Source organism: Suncus etruscus, chromosome 5, assembly GCF_024139225.1.
Source record: "Suncus etruscus isolate mSunEtr1 chromosome 5, mSunEtr1.pri.cur, whole genome shotgun sequence".
Classification (NCBI taxonomy): domain Eukaryota; kingdom Metazoa; phylum Chordata; class Mammalia; order Eulipotyphla; family Soricidae; genus Suncus; species Suncus etruscus.
Window position 1 is genome coordinate 2743258 of NC_064852.1, and position 20516 is coordinate 2763773.

General features: G+C 37.8%; 1 protein-coding gene across 1 annotated transcript in view; it reads left to right on the forward strand.

Annotated features, from left to right (window-relative positions):
- Positions 1-17750, forward strand: part of MEGF9 (multiple EGF like domains 9) — a 118559-nt gene extending 100809 nt beyond the window's left edge. The window contains exons 5-7 of the mRNA XM_049773792.1: positions 6514-6657; positions 12843-13112; positions 15576-17750. Coding sequence (XP_049629749.1) covers positions 6514-6657; positions 12843-13112; positions 15576-16024 — 863 coding nt within the window. The 3' untranslated portion in view covers positions 16025-17750. The remainder of the gene's footprint in view (positions 1-6513; positions 6658-12842; positions 13113-15575) is intronic.
- The last annotated feature ends 2766 nt before the right edge of the window (positions 17751-20516 follow it).

Here is a 20516-nt window from a genome sequence, read left to right on the forward strand (position 1 = left end):
CTTGTAGGATCATATGGGATGCTGGGATGGAAAACAGGTCGGCCCCATGTAAGGCAAACATCCTACTGCTGTGTTATCACTCAAATTCCTTTTGCATTTTAGATTTTATTTTATTTTTTTAAACTTGATTGATTGATTGATTGGTTTTAGGGCCGCCCCTGGCAGGCTGGGGGACCACATGGGATGCCAGGTTTGCCGCATACAAGACAAACACCTTACCGTTGTGCTATCTTTCTGACCTGCATTTTAGATTTTAAAGAGAAATTAGATCTCAATTAGTTCAGCTTTCTTAATCTGTAAATGAAGAAATGGAAGCACAAAGAGACATTATTTCTTATGGAATAATCCTTAACCCTTTGAAATAGTAAATCAATAGATGTGGAATTTTTATCTTATTTTAGAGGTTAGAAAAGGGAAACTCAAGTAAACTATTTGGTAAAGGCAATATAGTCAGATGTTTAATTAAGAATAGAACTCATATCTGTTCTTAAATCTAATATCACTTTTCTTATGCTCTCCTGCTTCCTGGAGAGTAGTTAGTTGACTGTTGGAAAAGCAAATTCATATTATTAATATTTCCTTATATGAATTTTAAAGGTTATATATTCTTTATTATAAAGGCCAACCTTTAAGTTTTATATGAAATGTTTTAAAATCGTTAAGTTCTTGAAATGGGCTTACAATTTAATACGTACAATATACATGTTAAAATTTCAGTATATTAATTTTATCATTAGAAAATAATCAAGGTAATATAATCAAAAATGATAGATGAATGGGGGGAACAAGTTACCCTTGGGAAGGGGGAGTCACTGAAAAGACTGTTTCTCCTCAAACGTCAGTATTCCAAGTCTGAAATGATTTCAGTATATTAATTTTCTTTCTCTATAGCTGTGTTCCAGGTGCATGCTATTTTTAAAGCCATGTAGTGATGAGTTCTTACGAAGTAACACTTTTTTTTTTTTATAATCAGTGGTTTTATTTTTACTTTTGATATGGGGGGGCACAGCTGGTGATGCTCAGGGATTACTCCTGGTGCTGCACTCAGGAATCATTCCCAGCTAGCATGGGAGACCATATGTGATGCCAAACCAAGTTGGCTGCATACAATGCAAGTGCCTTACCCACTATGCTATTATTTCAGCTTCTTAACTTTTGACTGAATATATATTCTTTACTGGTTTCTTTTCTTTATTAGGGTGGGGTATAGTTTCCCTAGGCAGTGCCTATATAGTCCGGAAGCCTTTCCCAATGAAATTAATTATTCAGCCAGATTGGCCTGTTCGATAGTAGGCCTAAGGATGTGGTCTTGCTTGGGCCTTATAGTGCTAGTAGTCACCAGAGTCACACTCAGTGGTTCTTGGTGGATCTTCAGGGCTATACTAGATAGTGATTTGGGGGGGTCTTGAGATGCTGGGGATCAGGTTAGGGTTCCCTAATGCCCCATCTTTTTTGTTGTTGTTGTTTTTATATTCCACTTGACTCCTCATTGCAAGATTTGAAGAAATCAAATAGAAATCAAAGAAGAAATAAGAAAGTAAATCCTCTGAAAAAATTTTAGATACTTCAATTATAATTTCTTAAGAATGCTCAAAATGAAGCCTGGGGGGTCTTATCTAGAATTGTGAACATCCCTTCAATAATATTCTGATTTTAGTGTATTTTCTGCCAAATTAGCCAAAAAGCCTCTAGATAATACTCATAGAGACACAGTAATACTATAGGAGTTACACTATTAGTAGTGTTGGTATTTACTATTTTAAGTTTCTCTCTCGCTCCCCCCACCCCATCTTTTGATTTTGGGCCCACACCTAGAAGTGCTCAGGGAACCATCTGGTACTGGAGATCAGTCCTGGGTACTACTTGCCTTCTGACTACCTCTTTGGTCCCAACCATGGGTTATTTGCCATTTTAAATAAAGTAATAATGTGAACTTCTCATCACCGGCAAATGGCACATTATTGGAAGACATCTTGCCCCAGATTCATATTTTATTATAGAACTATTCACATTTAAAAGGTATTCTTACACTGAGATTTAGAACTTAACCAGAACTTTAAAAACAAAAGATTTTCTGGACTTGGAGAGATAGAACAGGGATTAAAGTGTGCTTGCCTTGTATGCAGCTGACCCTGTTTACTTCCCATCACATGATCCTCTCAAGGAAATGCAAGGAGTGTACCTCAAACGACCTGAGCCCTACTTGAGAATCTCCAGAATGAAAAAACAAAACCAAGCTATGACCTCCAAACTTGAGCGATATCTCAAAGTGCTGAAGTGCATGATTGTATGTGCAAGACATTGGGTTCAAACCTCATACCACAAGACCCCCTTAGTTCTGCTGAACTACTATCCCCTACTCACCCTGCTAGACCCCTACAATCCCTACCCCTACTAGCACTCTGAGACAAACACAGAGCTGTCACACATTGTCACACTCAATCCACACTTTGGGAGAAGACACTGATCCCCTGAGCCAAGCAAAGTGAATGTGAGGAGTTCCCCCTACCCTCACTCCATTTGATATATTTCCAGAGGGTATTTTTTTTACATGAACACAATAAACATTGGTATTATATTTTAATAAATTCAGATAATAAACAATCTGACTAATAAAAGAAAATAATTGAGTTTAAACCCCCAGCGTCTCACATGTGCTAAACATTATCCGAGCAGCTGTGGTGCCTGTAATTCCTGGCATCACAGTGATTTGTGGTTGTACCACAAAGCTATGTAGTCATCTATGGACACTACAGTTGAAATGCTATTCACACACCACAGTTAGGTATGAGCACATTTGTGAATACTTCAGTCACCCCAGTGAGTGACACAGCTCCCTTAACCATAACTAGTACAGTACAGGTAAAAGTCCAAATGACAATAAGCACATTTACAAGCACCACAACTAAATGAGTGTAGTGAACACTGTGGTAGACTGTGCCAGCACTACATGATGTACAGCCCCCGGTGAGCAGTACTGCTAAAAAAAAATTCAAGTGCCACAGCCAGCCCTGTGTGTGACTTGTCCAGAGGATATTTTTTAAGGCAGGAGAGCAGAGAGAAAGATTTTATACAGTAAAACCTGTAGGACAGCTTTAACATTTAAGGATATTCTATTTTTAGAGCCCAAACCTACATTTTTCTGGTGTGTATTTTAAAAAATTGATTTCTGCTGTCAAAAAGAAGATTTGGGGAGAATAAAACACCTAAACTAATGTATTTATCAGTATATGAAGATAAACTACTATGATATATTGGAAAAGAGAACTAACACTACCGGGCCATTCAAACTTACATGATTCAAAGTGAGGATGTTCGCATGCAGATTCTTTATTTCAAATGTAAGTGTTATGATACTAAATTTTTGTTAATTTTGTTTCTGTGGTTCTGAATACAAACTTAGACCTCAACATACAGGACATTGCTGAACTACATTCACACCTAAGATAATTTTTATTAATTTTACTTTATTGAAGTAATTGTGATCAACAGAATCCTTCCTAGTTGAATTTGAGATCTACAATGAGTCAGGGCCCTTGCCACCACCAGTGCCAACCTCCCTCCACCAATGGCCCCAGAGTGCATCCCATCCCACCACCCTTTGCCCCTTGGCCTGCCAGTGGAGCAGCCCCTTTGAGTTTAGATGGTCAAAGTTTAGGTCTCTTGATTCTAGAATTGTTAACGTTGGCTTGAATATTTAGTTTTGTCCTTATTTATTTCCCTGATGTATCTGAGACCAGTTGCCCCTGGTCCCCAGCCTTTCTTTGATCCTTTCTTCTTAGTCTTAAAGAAAAATGGGGGAATATGTGGTAAAATAAAGTAATTTGTGTCTCAAAGGTTCTAAGATAATAATTTTTTGCTATTTTTATAAGACCACAGCTGGTAGGTTGGGGCTCTTCCTGGCCTAGTGTAGTGGTCAAGATTTACTCCTGGTGATGCTCTGGCAACTTGCTGGTACGAGGGAACCAAGCCTAAATGTTCTGCATGCAAACATGCACTGAACTTGTTGAGCTGTCTTCCCAGGCCTACAGTTAAATTTTGAGATGCCTTCTCTATGAAATTTGGGATAATACTTGATAATCAAAACTTGACTTATATGTTGACACTTTCATTATTTTTTTTCTAAATTGTATTGTAGTGATCAAATTATTTTATTTTAGAATCTTATTCTTAATTCCTTGGCTGAAAATATTTCATTAATAAGGATAAGAAATTAAATGTGTCAAATAAAATAATTTTAGCATGAACTGTATTTTTTTTTTTTTTTGGTTTTTGGGTCACACCCAGCAGTGCTCACAGGTTACTCCTGGCTCTGTGCTCAGAAATCGCCCCTGGCAGGCACGGGGGACCTTATGGGATGCCGGGATTCAAACCACCGTTCTTCTAGATGTAAAGAAAATGCCCTTACCTCCATGCTATCTCTCCGGCCCCGCATGAACTATATTTAGCTTATGATATATTATTTCTGTCTTCCTAAATTTCTGTGTAGAATTTACTTACGTATTTCTGTGGAAGCATTTTGCTGTCCCTTTGAACCTCTGTGGCCTCCTAAGAAAGAAATGTAAACTGCACAGCTCCTTCTCATTGTCTCTTCATTATGCTGCTTCAGTGCCAATAGAATATCCTAAATGATGGGATACAAAGGAATGGTGTACAACACATCATTTTGCTTACTTTCTTCCTTTTCATTTTCCTGATTATCTTTATTTTTATTTTGAAATGTGTAATATAAAATATGAAGAATAATACAACAAAAACTCATGTACCCACACTAAGGATTTTGTATAATATTTATACATATGAGTAGAGTTTACTTCCATATTATTGTAAAAGTGTTTTGATGTCCTTTTAATACCTACATATTTGAAACAGAAAATTCCTAATAAATTTTCTGTTTTCTTCCCTAGTCTCATTTTTCTTCCTTTCCACAGAGAGAAGTAGAACTTGAAATTTGCCTATACCTCTCAATTCACATTTACTTTTTTATTGAATATTTATGTAGTCATATAATTAAACTATTATACATCCTTTTGTTTAGAATTATTGAGCTCTAACAAAATAAGTGTTCTTTATGCATCATACCACAATTTGCTTTTTCACAAAAAATATTAGGTTTTTTGTTTGTTTGTTTTTGGGCCACATCCAGGGGTTACTTCTGGCTCTGCACTCAGAAATCACACCTGGCAGGCTCTGGGGACCATAGGAGTGCCAGGGGATAGAACTTGGGTCAGTCCCAGGTCAGTAGCATGCAAGGCAAATGCCCTACCACTGTGCTATCGCTCTGGCCCCCATTCCACAAATATTAGTTTTTAAGGTTTATGTGTTCTTATGTATAGGTAGGTCTAGTTCACTTATTTAATTACAGTACCTTAACAATAAAATAATGTAATATATTTATTCTTCTTTGTAGAGTACTCTTGTGAGAGTCTTGCCCACATCCCAGTAGTGTAGAGCTTAAGAGAATGGGGTGTTATATTTATATTCATTGCAGCACTATTTATTTACAATAGCCAGGCTCTGGAAACAAGATGCCCTTCAACAGACGAATGGCTAAAGAAACCGTGGTACATATACACAATGGAATATTATGCAGCTGTCAGGAGAGATGAAGTCATGAAATTTTCCTATACATGGATGTACATGGACTCTATCATGCTGAGTGAAATAAGTCAGAGGGAGAGAGAGAGAGACGCAGAATAGTCTCACTCATCTATGGGTTTTAAGAAAAATAAAAGTCATTTTTGCAATAATCCTGAGACAATGAGAGGAGGGCTGGAACTTCCAGCTCACTTCGTGATGCTCACCACAAAGAGTGGTGAGTGCAGTTATATAAATAACTACACTGAGAACTACCATAATCATGTGAATGAATGAGGGAACTGGAAAGCCTGTCTGGAGTACAGATGGGGGTGGGGTGGGATGGAGGGAGATTGGGGACATTGGTGGTGGGAATGTTGCACTGATGAAGGGGGTGTTCTTTACATGACTGGAACCTAATCACAATTATATTTGTAATCAAGATGTTTAATAAAGAAAAAAAAGGAAAAAATAAAAAAAAAAGAGAGAATGGGGTGTTGGGGTTAAAGATGGACTCCCGAAAACATGTACTCTAATCCTATGATCTATCTGCCTGGTATATTATATATATAAACTTTATATTATAAATATAAATTATATTAATAATATAAAGTCTATTATAATAAGCTTTAAACAAATAAATATACGTAAACTTAATAGTTTACATATATTCTTTTTCTTTGTAAATTGCTGGCCAGCATTCCATATGTAGGCCCGTCACTCAGTCAAGGTTTATACCAGTCCCCTACCCTTTCCTAAAGAGTTTGCAGTCCGGGAGGAGAAACACAACTTCCAATGGGGTCAAAACTTAACTCTTTCCAATCCTTATTGGGTAAAAATTTTTAGGTCAGCTTTAAGATCTTTTGGTTATAGCATGATTTTCCATCCTCCATAATGAATTTTCAATATCTTAAAACAGTTTGCTTCTTTTTTTAGGTACCTGTTTAAACTGCCTGGAAAACAGTAAAGGGGATCACTGCGAAGAATGCAAAGACGGTTTTTTCCAGAGTCCTGGTCCTACTGAAGAATGTCTTCGCTGTCCTTGCTCAGCAGTGACATCTACAGGCAACTGCATCCTAAGTAAGGCCTCTCTTCGCATTTTCCTTATAAATAAATATCATTAGGTGGACATGGCATTGATAAATAAAGTTTTAGATGCTGTAGGTGAGAGGGGGCTGTAGGGCAGCAAAGGTTTTCCTTTTCTAGGGATTTGCAATCAAATGCAAATATACATGTGAAATGAAACCTCAGATGTCTATAAAGCAACACGAGTAAATTGAGAAATTTCAAAACGGGAGGAAATGAGAAACTTGAATCAGGCAAAAATATGCTCACTTATTTCAAGGTAACCTTCATTCATTGTGTTTTAGATACTAATATTGGCTCAGTATGTCCATGTCATACATTCACATTTCTTCCTGATGTATCAGTTAACTTCGACTGTATAATTACTACCCCAAAATTCAGTAGTTTAACATAATAAGCATTTTTTTGTGAAAATATTAGCTTTTTTTGTGGAAATATTAGCTCCTTTTTTGTGGAAATCATAATGAACATTTTTCATCTCACATAATACCTAAGAGGAATTTGGGTGCAGCCTCGATGGGAAGTTCTGGTTTGAATTCTTTCATCTTCTTTTTTATAAATGACTTTATTGAAATGTCATTCACATACTGTGCAATTAATTATAAGATACATTTTGATGTACAGTTAATGGCTTTTAGTGTACTAAGTGTTGTGCAGCCCTCATTATAATTAATCCTAAATTTTTTTTATGACTTCTGCTGCCCAAACCAACTTTGTTCTCATTAGCAGTCATTTCTTTTCCTGAAGTCTTAGGCAACCACCAACCTATTTTTTGCTTCTCTATGGATTTGCCTATTTTTAGTATTTTGTCATTCAATATGTGACATCTTGTTTCTGGACTCTTTTGCCTATCAGATATTTAAGATTTATCTATGTTGTGTTTTATTCCCTTTCATTGGAATATTTTATTCATTTTCATTGCTAAAAAATTTTTATCATTGCATGTATATGCTACATTATATTTATCCACTAAATTCTCCCATATCCTTGTCAGTGACAGTTAATATATATCATATTATAGTAATTCTAACAGTTGCGAAGTGCTATTGCGATCTTAATTTGCAACTTCCTAATAGATAATTATGAATTGTTAGCTATTTATATATCTTCTTAAGAAAACTCTTTTCTGATATTTTTTTTTGTTCATTTTAAGATGAAGTCCTAGTTTTATGTTTTTATCTTTGAGTTTGAAAGTGTTCTTTTAAAGTGCTTTACCAGATATATGCTGTACGGTATTTTATTTGTTTTGTGATTTGGCTTCCCCTTTCTTTTCTCCCTTTTCTTTATTTTATTGTTGTTGTTGTTCTTGTGAAGATCAGGGGTTACATATGCCTAGATGTGGTGCCCACACATTTCAGTTGTTGTTCTTAGGTTGTGATCCTTGCATATTTAGGCCTCACTGTTTACCATCAGTCACACTTCTTTAGCTGTGGGTCTCATATATGTATCCCAGATTAAGTTTTCATTTCTTTGTTGTGTTTTCAGCACACAAGTTGTTAATTTGCATAAAGTCAAAGGTTTTTTTTTCCCTTTCATAATCTTAGAAATTCTCATGAGATTGCAATCAATTTATAAGCCAGAGTTGCAGTCAGGCATGGTGACTTAATTAGAACTAGTAAACTTTCTTCCCAGAGGAGACCACTCATCCAGCTTTCTAAAGGTAGAAGGTTTTTGTTCCTTCCCATATGGACCTGTTTGGAGAGCTACTGAAGTTTCCTTACGGCATGGAGGCTGGTTTTCCCTAAGAAACAGCACATGGTCTAAGAAACCAGATGAAAGCTGCAATGCATTCCTTTGCCTAGTCTCTGAAACTACGGACTCCTTTTTTGTAATAGCCTATAACTTACACACATGTACTTTACTAAGAGTGGAAGAGGACTACACAGGAGGATGAATCCAGGAGGCCAGGCTCTTCAGGGCCATCTTGAACGTTGTCTACCACATCTGGAAATGGGAAATAAGTCATCCTCTCTTAAGAAAATTCTGATAGATTCCCGTACTTAGTCTGTAAATAGCTACAAAGCATCTAGTTCCTGCTTGCTATTGCATTTGTCAGGGGATACATAGGCTGTTTTTTGTTTTGCCGGGAGAGTTATTTTTGGTTTTGGGCCACACCCGATAGAGCTCAGGGGTTACTCATGGCTCTGCACTCAAGAATTATTCCTGATAAGCTTGGGGAACCATAACTCAAAGCATTATTGCTGATACTACAAATGTTAGGGGCATTTACTCAGCTGCAAAACATCCTGGAAGAAGGAAGATATGGGGGGAGGGTGCCCACAGTTGCTCCAAAAAGCCCTGGTGATATCAGCCCCAAAATGGCTGTACCTGACATATGTTAAGATTAATGTCCCCGAAGGAAATCACAGAGGGTCACAGATGAGGCAGGGCCATTGGGGAAACTATGACTCTGGGTGATGGAGGCAGGGTAGGGATTTGGCCCACCTTCTCCTCCTGAGATGGCCAGTTTCCTGCTGCATGGACTGGTGTAGCCATAATGTTTCCTGGCTCAGTTTACATCTCACCCAAGAAAAGAGTGAGTCTATAGAGCTGGCTAGATTAGAATATGGGAACTGCATTTGTGGACCAATAATAGAATTCTTTAGTAATTTTCTGCTTTTATAAAATTATGTTCTGTTTTTAGCGTCAAAGAATTTAAGGCTTGAAAACTTTTCAGAGTTTATAAGAATTTAAATGATATTAGTCCTTGGCATATCTAGAACAATTTTCCTTTTGAACCAATATCATCTGGTGAAATTGGTTTTTTTGCTTAACATCTGTTTTTCTGGGGCTATTCCTTCATAAACTATACTTTTTATTTTGTTTGATTTGGGACCATACCTGGCAGTGCTCAGGACTAACTGTTGGCTCCATGCACAGGGATTACTCTTGGTGATGCTTGAAGTACCATATACAGTGCTGAAAATCAAACCAGGGTTGGCCATATACAGACAAAGTGCTTTAGCCCCTGTCCTACATCTTTATTACTCATATATATTTTACGTTAACCCTTCTATGAATATTTCCAGTACATGTACAATGCTAAAAATACATATTAAGTAATTTAATGATAAAAGGATTGGATGAACATAGACTTGGTCAATAAATCTCAAAATTTGAACTAGGGAAGAGTGATTCCTTATCACATGAAGCTAGTTCTTAGAAAAAATCATCTTGGTTGACATTTAGGTAATTGAAACTTCAGCTGTAAGCTGATCTCCTTATCATTGTTATTGTGGGGAGCCACTCCCAGCGGTGCTCTGAGGTCACCAGGCCACATGATTAGGTGACAAGCAGTGCTGTAGATAGAATGCAGAGCCTTATGTTTGAAATGATCAGTCTTACAAACTGTGTGTGTGTGTGTGTGTGTGTGTGTGTGTGTGTGTGTGTGTGTGTGTGTGTGTACTCATACTGACATGCATGGAGAAATAATTGCATTTCAAGAGAGCCTCGTTTTTTCCTGTGTTCTGTTCCTGTATCCCTCCCCATAAGAAGTATCATCATTTATGTACAGTACATAAATACAATAAGTTGAAAAGATCATTGAACCCCAGTGTTTACAGCAGTGTTATTCACAATAGCCACAAAATAGAATCAACCTAAAAATCCATTGACAAATAACAAGCTGTGCCCGGTGGAATGCTACTTTGCTATTGAAAAAGATGAAATTGTGTCTTTGGGGACAAAAAATGGATAGAACTTGAGGTGATGAGGTGGAATAAAGTAAGTCAGGATGTGAAAGACCATTACCAGACAGTCTCACTTGCCTGTGGAATATAAATTACAGAAGCAGACAAACTGACAAACCACAAAACTAACTCAGATTGTACTTGATAAAAGTTAGGGTGTTGAATGGAGGAAAGGGAGTAAGGGGTGACAGGAATTGGTGTAAAAGCGCTAGTGAGACTTGATAGTGAGAAGATGGTAGAGGCTTAGCAGTAAGTTTCCAGTTTACATGCATAGAGAGGCGGGAAATTCTTCAGTGCTTTATGCCACAGATATATCAATCAAAGGAAAGGACCTCAGGAGAGATTAACCTAACAACATTTTGTTTCTGTAACTATGTGACTATGGTATGGCATAGTCTAGCTTTGTGAAAAATACTAAAATAACCACTAACAGTAAAGATAGTTACTGTTAGAGTATGATATTATAGTTTATAAGATAGTTTATGATAGGAAGACAAACAACTAGAAAATACATATATTTCTAATTAAAGTTAGTGTATTGTGTATTTATTTTGGTTCAATTTGGGGGGGAAGATGCTTCCTAGCACTATTAGGAGTCACCAGAACTACCCCAAGTGGAGCCCTGGGGACCATGTCTTAATGTGACTTGAATGAGGGGCCCTGTGCTTGCCCACGTTTGTGCTCCAACCCTTTAAGCTGTGTCTCCAACTGCCGACAACCAAGTTGTATAGTTAGTGTCAGAAAGTATTACTGAATCTAGTGTACAACTTTAGACAGTAGCCATTTTTACAGATGTTCAACATCTTTAATAGCTATCACTGACAGATTTCTTATTTTTTTAGACTATTATGAGGAAAGTTTCAGAATATGTATGAACATGAATACAATCAATCGAATTGTACTTATCATCTCCCTTACAATTTAGCAAAATCTGGCCAATCTGGTTTGATTTGATCCATCTACATAAACACTCCCTGTGCCCCAAAGATTAACACCTCAACACTCCCTACTCTACATATGATAGATTTTTCAGAATGATTACTTTTTTGTGAAAATTTTTGCATATAGATTTGGGGAGGTCTATGTGCCAGCCCATTACTGAGAGTTATAAAAACAAGTCAAAAAAAAAAAAAGGGATGATAAAAGCTTGAGGGGGTGGGTGGGGAAAAGACATGTGAGAAAATTAGAGAATCTAAAATAAGCACCGAAATTAGTGGTTTGGCCATGATATTTCTGAGAATCCTGCATGAAATTTCTTTTTTTTTTTTTTAAAGCCAGTCAAATTGAGCAAGGGGGGGGGTTTATACCAACTTTTGTGATACTAACGTTAATAAGTTCTGATAAACCACTGCCATTGGACCAGTCAATGAAATTTCATCTTCTTTGGAGTGAGTGAGGAGAATAGCAGAGATGTGGGGCAAGTCTAGTGACAGATCATACTTCTAGAGGTAGAGCAAATCTCTTCTATGTCAATGCCCTAAGTTTGGTCTCCAAATTGCACGCTGTTCCTCTCAATACCATATGGGTGTGTTCCCTAGTAGCCCCAGAACAGCTAGTTATACCCTTGTGGCTCCTATCACCATTGGTTATGGCACTGATGGCCCCTTAAGCACCTAGGTGTGCTCTTCTGGGAATGACCCTGGGTATCCAACACCTCTGAGTATATTTATTTTTCTCCCTTCAACTAGATCAAGATTTATAATAGTTTACATATTTGATATTGAGCACAATTTCTGAAAAATTTTGATTCCAACATTTATAATCATAGTCATATAGGTAATCCCTGAGTGCACTCAGGAGTAAGCCCAGAGTATCATTGGGCATTGCCCCTAAACAAAAACAAGCATACATTTAAAAAAAAAAAAAGGACAAAGACTGTAAAAAATAGTTCTTCCTTGATGTTTTTGGCTGTAATGCAAATTTCATCAAATAGGAAAGGAAAAAAGCAATAAGCAAGAAACAGTTGAGACCATGCAGAAATAGAATTATTTTATTTACAACTTAATTTAAAATGATAAAATAGGGGGTGGAGCAGATGGTTGGGCATCACCTTGGACGTGGCTATCCCAGGTTTGATCCTTGGCATCCCGGATGGTTCCCCAGCCCGCCAGGAGTGATTCCTGAGTACAGAGCCAGGGGTAACCTCTAAACAACATCAGATGTGGCCCCAAACCAAAGAATAAAATTATAAGATTAAGAAAAAAACATTACCTGGTGATATTAAATATTTGTTGAAATCCTATTCTATATCATGTTATACTTCTGTAAATGTTTTTATCTTATTTTTTTATTCTCTGCTTAAATGGGTCCTCTGGGCGGCCTCAACTATATCACAGTAAACTGAAGGGAAATTTATATCATTTACTAGTTTGATTCCATGACTCTTGAGCTTGAGAGAAGATAGCAGGGAGTTCCATTTGGGGAACTAGTTTTGCATTTTCAACAATAATATGATATTATACTAACACTTTGGTATTCTCTCTGCTTTAGAAGAGGGTGAATTGAAGCCTACATGTGTGCAGTGCAAAGACGGTTACACAGGCCAGAACTGCAATAAATGTGAAAATGGCTATTACAATTCTGACAGCATTTGCGTACAGTGCCAGTGTCATGGCCACGTGGACCCTGCGAAAACTCCTGAAGTTTGCAAGCCCGAGAATGGCGAATGCATCAACTGTCTCCATAACACCACTGGGTTTTGGTGTCAGAACTGCCTAGAAGGTTACGTCCGAGACCTCGAGGGAAATTGCTCCAAGGAAGGTAAAGCTTCACCCAAGGTTATACATTTAGTAGCTGAACCTAGCAATGCAAATTGCAGGACAGCCACCATAGCTTTGTAAAGCCCTTCAGTCCCACCGAGGAATTCCAATCAGGAAATCAGTTTTCCTAGATATTTGCCTAAAGAGATTTCCTTCTATTCCTGCTGATACGCCACAGTCAACTCCAGAAATTTGAGGACCAAGACAAAGTCGTTGCAGTGTTCCAACCTTTTCTCCTCATCTATTTTTATTTTCATGTTACTAATTTTAAAGTCCTATCATTTCTTTTTATCCTTTGCTTCTTGTATTCTCATCACTGCCAGTGATCATCCAAGTAATCATTTTTTCAACAGGGACTTAGATTCCAATTGGACAGTCCAGCTAATGAAATGAGTCATTTTAGTCCTAACTTTAGACTCAGATATTCGTGTGTGTGATGTGAGGAAATACTTATAATATTTTAAATTTTTTAAAGAAAAAGTTACTCAAATAACTTCTTACAGAGAAGTTTAGTAAGGGTTTATGTGAAAAATGAGCACTTAAAAATTCAGAATGAGTTAAGAATATTCAGATTTCATTAGGTCATACAAAGATTAGCCCATGGTCTACAAATCACTGATGCTTTAAACACTGCTTTAGTACCGGTTGATAGGCATTTATTTATTCTGTGGCAGGTGTGATCTGCCTATCTCTCCTTCCTTTCTTCTTCCCTCCCTCCCTCCCTCCCTCCCTTCCTTCCCTCCCTTTTTTCCTTTCTCCCTTCTTCTTTCCCTCCCTTCCTTCCTTTCTTCCTTTCTTTACTCCCTCTCCTTCCCTTCCTCACTCCTTCCTTTCCTTTCTTCCCTCCTCTTTCCCTCCTCCCTTCCATCATCCTCCCTCCCTTCCTTTTCTCCATCCTTTCTTCCTCCTTTCCTTACTTCCCTCCTCACTTTACTTCTTCCTTTACTCTCTCTTTTCTTCCTTTCCTTTCATCTCTCCTTCCTCCCCTCCCTTCTCCTTTTTCTCCTTTCTTCCTTCCTTCATTCCTTCCTTCATTCCTTCCTTCCCTCCTTTCTTTCTTCCATCCTTCCTCTTCTTCTCTTCTTTCTTCCTCTTTTATTCAAACTTCTTTCTCACATCCTGCAATGGTAAGGGCTTATTCCTTGTTCTGCATCTGGGATCAAACTCAGATCTGCACACCAGGCAAATTCCTATCTGCTGAACTATGGCTCTAGGCCACATTTTTCTTTATATTCTTATTCAGTTGTGATCAAGCTGAAGGCCTCAGATTAAACCAATCACTAGCCTAGACACAACGTTCTCTCTTGCTTTTGGAGGCTTATATTGTTAATACCTAGATCCCTGGACTGGGAAGACTTTTCTAGTTAGCTCTTGTACCATATCAAAATGTCTGTCTTTAGGATAGATGGATGTGGCTAACTGTGGTGATAAACTGTGAGAATAGTTCTCATTTTTTTTATTACCTATCTTGTGCTAAACACTGTAAGAATAAAATGGGCCAGCACTTGGTCCGCAGACAGGTGATTGAAAACACACTATCTCATTTAATGCTCCCCAAGAACTTTGCAAGATGTTATTATTCTTCTTCCTATTTTAAAGAGGAACATGGATTTTTTTTTTTTGTGTGTGGTTTCTGGGTCACACCCGGCAGTGCTCAGGGGTTATTCCTGGCTCCAGGCTCAGAAATTGCTCCTGGCAGGCACGGGGGACCATATGGGACGCCGGGATTCAAACCGATGACCTCCTGCATGAAAGGCAAACGCCTTACCTCCATGCTATCTCCCCAGCCCAGGAACATGGATTTTTAAGAGGATTGACTTAGCTATCTCTAGCCATATATTTCCTACTTGATTCTAAGACCTTTCTTGTTTTCACTGAGCTATGCTGCAATAGAAATATAAAACATGACACCTCCATTATCAAATTGCCAGACACAAAGGAGGCATCACTACTTATGCAGTTAGAGGAAGGATATTTTTCCTTTTGAGATGTATAAATTTTGGACAATTGAATCGTGCTTTCCAAAAGTAATTAGGAATATGCTCTTTTTATTTTTTTTTCTCCTTTCAAGAGAATTTTTTCACTTGATTGTCCTTGATCCCTGTAACTTTTAGCCAAGGGTTTTATTCAGTTGTGACTAACATAGTTGCTGCCTTTGCAAGATTTTTTTTTCTGTAATCTTTTCAAGGGTAAATAAGGGAAAACTCCAATATTAGAAATTCCCCAAAGATTTATATGAATATTACACACTTTGGACAGCAGTCCTATTTGTAACATTCTAGCATTTTAGACTTAATTCCTTTTACTATAGTTCTTCCAAAATTATTTTTAACGTGCACTACTTTAAACAGAATACCATGTCAACATCCCATGTCAGTTTCCACTCCCATGTGTATTTCTTTTCTTGTTTCTCAAAACTAGACAGTTTTGTCTTCTACATTTCATTCTCTGTTTTTATTTTCAGAAGTTATTGTTCCAACACTCGAAGGTTCTACCATTTTGGTTTCCAATGCTTCCTTGACCACATCAGTGCCCACCCCCGTTACCAATAGTACACTCATCCTCACCACCCCGCAGACTATCTATCCCGTAAGCTCTTCCGAAAACAGCACGTCAGCTCTGGCTGATGTCTCATGGACCCAGTTTAACATCATCCTGACAGTCATCATCATTGTGGTGGTGCTGCTGATGGGGTTTGTGGGGGCCGTATATATGTACCGGGAATACCAAAACCGGAAACTCAACGCCCCCTTTTGGACCATCGAGCTAAAGGAAGACAATATCAGTTTCAGCAGCTACCACGACAGCATTCCCAATGCAGATGTCTCGGGTTTATTGGAAGATGACGCCAACGAAGTGGCTCCCAATGGGCAGCTAACGCTGACGACGCCCATACACAACTACAAAGCTTGAGGGGCTAGAACCGTTATCCTGGATTGTTCGCTCTTACACTAAGTAAGAGCCTGGGCCCAGGGGCCAGACAAAGCCTGGGTAGAGTTTGCTGAGCAAGCAAAGGCATGTATAGTGCCTCTGCGATTTTCAGGCACTTATTTGGAATGCACTTAACCTTATTACTCTGAGTCGTCCCACGAAGACCTAGAGTGTTGACTGTCAGCAAGGACTTAACCTAAAGTATATTTTTGTATTAAATCACGTGGGATGTTTTAGAAAGGCCGAACTTCATAATGTAGTCCAAACCCGCTTTGACCTCCAGATAAATTTCTGGGGAAGGAGCCATCAAATCAGTCATAAACGGAATCATGGATGTGGATGAAGGAAAGAAAGGCTTCTAGAAGACTTCGCCTCCATTCCTGAAACTATTTTTTAAAGGAGGGTTAGGAATGATACTCGTTTTGTTGTACTAAAGGAATATCAGCTTTGAGGAAAAGCTAATGTCTGGTCTATATCCCAGGAAATAATCCTTATGGTTTCTAAGACAGGTACAGAAAGTTCCATACTTTTTAGAAGGGCTTGACTTCTCCTTCTAGCATTTTTGCTCAGTTATGAGATTAAAGCACAGAATGATAAGCTTCTAATAATAAATAAAGGAAAAAAACACTGGGAACCGAAAGCTGATGGACCTCCTTCGGGTCTCAGTGTGAATGACAAATTGTCTAAAAGTGAGGACTGTTTTTCCTGCCTCAAGATAAACAAGGTGTAAATAATTAATGTAGCATTATTGTATTTGTATCTATTTGTAAAAAAAAAATCATGTCATATTTTATCATTTAGAATGTATTTGTACAGCAGTTAATAGCATTGTAAAAAAAAATGCAGGGCTTGGTTAAAATGTTGTAAAATAGATGACAATTTTGCTAGAGCTGGGACTCTGGTCAGCAGAGGTCATTTTTCGTCCCTGTTTGGACATAGTTGAAATTTATAAGAGGTTGAATGTTTCTAATTTTTCTTTCCCTTTCTCCATGTTCTTTGACTGACTATAGATTCAAGCAATAGATTTTTGTCATTGATGATGAAGGTGGGACACAGGCTGCACTCTCCAAACTACTCGCCTACTTAGTCATCAGCCTCTCTGTGTATCTTACAGAGATTAACATAGGACATATCTTCATTTAAAACATGGAGGTTACATGTAAATGAAAGTCTTCCAAAGGAATTAGAAATATTTTCATTTCAAAGCAAATTCATCAGATCAGATCATATGGGACCCCATCTTTTCATGTCAGTGAAATATTTATAACTCCCCCCCATACACCTGCCCTAGTTGCACAAAGTCTGTCACTCACATGCCAGATCTGTGCCACCTCTCTCCTTGCTACAATTCTCTATCTTTTTGTTCTCTTAGAGGGCAGCTGTTTAGTGGCTGGGTCTTGGTTTTAGATGTAGGTTTTCCTAGAGTTCCTCTACTGTTCCCATCTCTCATTATAGTGACAGATTATAAATAAGGCAGGAGATACAGAAATAAAATACAGGTATTTATAAGATGGGACAGTAAACTGTCCATTGATTAGAATAATAAAAACACTAAGTTAGACCTAGGAGATCCAAATTGACAAAGCTACCTAACTTCCCCAGAGGAAAAAACGCTGGGCTTTGGTTATTATTTTGTAGGAGACACGTAAATTGTTCTCAGAGTTTGAACAGTGATGCTCTGGAGAATGAGCAGGCAGGTAATATACTGCTCAGGTGATGTGGGGGTTTATAAGATGACATCACATCAAGCTATGTTGAAATCGGTCGATATATCTACAGCTCCTTGTAGTTTCAATGTACTTGCTCAAATGTTAGTCTTTTATTTTTCATCAGTGGTCCCCTCAAAATATAATTAAAGAAGCAATTTAGATGGGACATTAGGCCTTGTTCAAGGCTTTATTATTAGGCGTGGAATTGGGACTCTTAACTCTTGAAGTTCTTATTCTTTCATGCAGAAATTTCCTAATTATGGGCATCAGAAGGCTGGGAGGAAGAGTCACATTTGTGACTATTTCTGAGTTCCTTAAGTACAAGGTGCAATCAAGGGTCCCACAGCCAGAAAGGACTTTGTTAAAAGAGCACAGGAGGATTGCTATCTGAAGCAAGTATTGATGATTAGAAGGGAAAAAAAAAGCTACTAGATTTAGCTTCATTTAAGTAATGGGACAGAAAACCTGCTTTCCCCAATGGTTGCTTTGTCATCTAGAAGCTCTGCATGACACAGTTTTGGGGAGCTGTGCAAAGACTCAGTCCTGATTACCAACTCCTCAAAGTCAGAGATTGAGGGTGTTGAGAATGATATATTTATTTAGTGTAAATTAACCCAATGGAGAAAGGGAGTTTTGTGGTGGTGGAGAAGAAAGAATAGCTTAAGTTTAGATTCTGACCATGTGTCCTTCAGCCTTTTTACACATGCAGACCACACCTGTGCTCCTCCCTTGTCCACAGATGGTTTTCAGCCTTCCTACACCTGATCACTGGTAACTATCTATAGATGGGAGTTGAAGGCCATTGGTGTAAAACTTTCTTGCAACAACCTTTAAAAAGCACTGCAGAACTTGAATCACAAAGAACTATTATCTTTAACAACTCCTTATCAAGCTCCTACGTCATGTTCTTAACATTTTTTCCAATGGAAAACAAAACTCAAGTTTTAAAAGACCGGTCTTAACTAAGAATTTAGTGTCCTCTGCATTTTTGGCTAGTGGAAATAATTCTGTTCTCCTTCAGGAAGTGATCTACCCCTACCATCAGAACTGGAAATAAGTTGCATATGAGTTAAGTGATAGTCATTCCTGCAAAGACATGGATCCTGGGAACCATGGTGTTCAGTGCCAGGATACCAGCAGTCCATCTGCAAGCCTAATGTTGGAAGAATTTTTAACTAAGGATTAGAAATGTGTTTGTTTTCTAATAAGTAAAGCTAGTGTGAATATTACTGACAAATGACAGCTACTGCTTTTGTGGTACTTTTATTCTCACTAACTCATTGTAGTTAAGTCCTCATGCATTCCTGGCATGTATCCTAGGTAATTGTTGATCATATCTCTGGCCCCTTATTTCCCTCTCTACCCACTACCTCCCAGAAGCCACTTGCTGATGGAATTTCTCCAGTTTTAGAGAAGAAGAAAACAAAAACCTAAATCTCACTTATACTAAGGTCCTATGGACTTAATGTGTAAATCTTAGGGATACCTGAAATTTCAGAAAATATGCAGATGGTGACATTGTTCAATGAAAAAGGAAGAGAACAGAGCAGTCATGTGATAAGTAATATGTATGTATGTATATGTACATATATATCTGAAATAACATGGCTATTTTCTAACTCCCATACTCCCAGGAACGTTTGTCATTAATACTTACTGGCCATCTAGCTCACTGTGGTTATCTGAGTGCTTTGAGGACACTTAAGACACATAACATCTTGGAGGCCAAGAGTTACACAGTAAGACTTCCTTTTAACATAAAAACGGGGTTCTAAGATCATTGGCTGCAGATGGATATTTCTTGTAGGTCACATGGTAAACATAACACCATTTAGAATGGACATTCCCTGCTTGTATTTTGAGTATGTAAGTAGGAGTTGAATTTATACAACTTTCTGAGTCCTCAAAAAATAAAAAGAGTGGGGGCCCGAGTGATTGTCTTGTGTGTGGCAAACCTGGGTTTAATCCCAGCACCTTATGAGGTTCCTAAGGCCCCATAAGGAGTGCTGCATGAGCACAGACCGAGGAATAAGCCCTGAGTACTGCCAGATATGGCCCCAAACAAAGCATGGAGAAATAAAGGCAACTCAGTGTCTTGTTAGAGCAAGAAAAAGTAGTTTGATTTCACCCACAAAAAAAAAAAAAAAAAAGAACTTTGGTCTGTTGAGATGTTCTTGACAGAAAGGATTTGGGGTGCCAAAATGAGTTTGATGTTTTTTGGGGGGTGTGATGGGAGATCAAATCAAATTATTCTCTTTAACCTTGAGCCAGAGTCTTGGCCAAGGGGTAAAAAGCATAAAGAAAACACATTGATTCATCCAAAGAAGTCAAGTAATAGTAAAAGGAATAAAAGATAAGGAGCATTTAAATGTCATAAGTTGAATGATGCCTTTTCAAAGGTAGTTGGGAATCTTTCTTACTTTTTACTTATGCAGATGCAACTCTGAAACAAAAGCCCTAGACAGTAGAAAGAGAGAGAAAGAGAGGAGCCCAAGGCTTCCAAACTCAGTCCAAAAGTGGAATCATTTAAAGTTTTGTTTTTATGCTACGCACAAGCGTTCTATAACACATTAAATGTCAGCCCAAACAATTAGGGAATGTTTCTGAAACATTAAACTTACACTTATGTCACTAAAGTTCTAACATAAATTTTAAAAGCATATCTCAGACGTATGCCGTACAACTAGGCTTCATGATGCATTTCTAATCTGTGTATGATTTGAATATATGAAAGAATTTATACAAGAGTGTTATTTAAAATTATT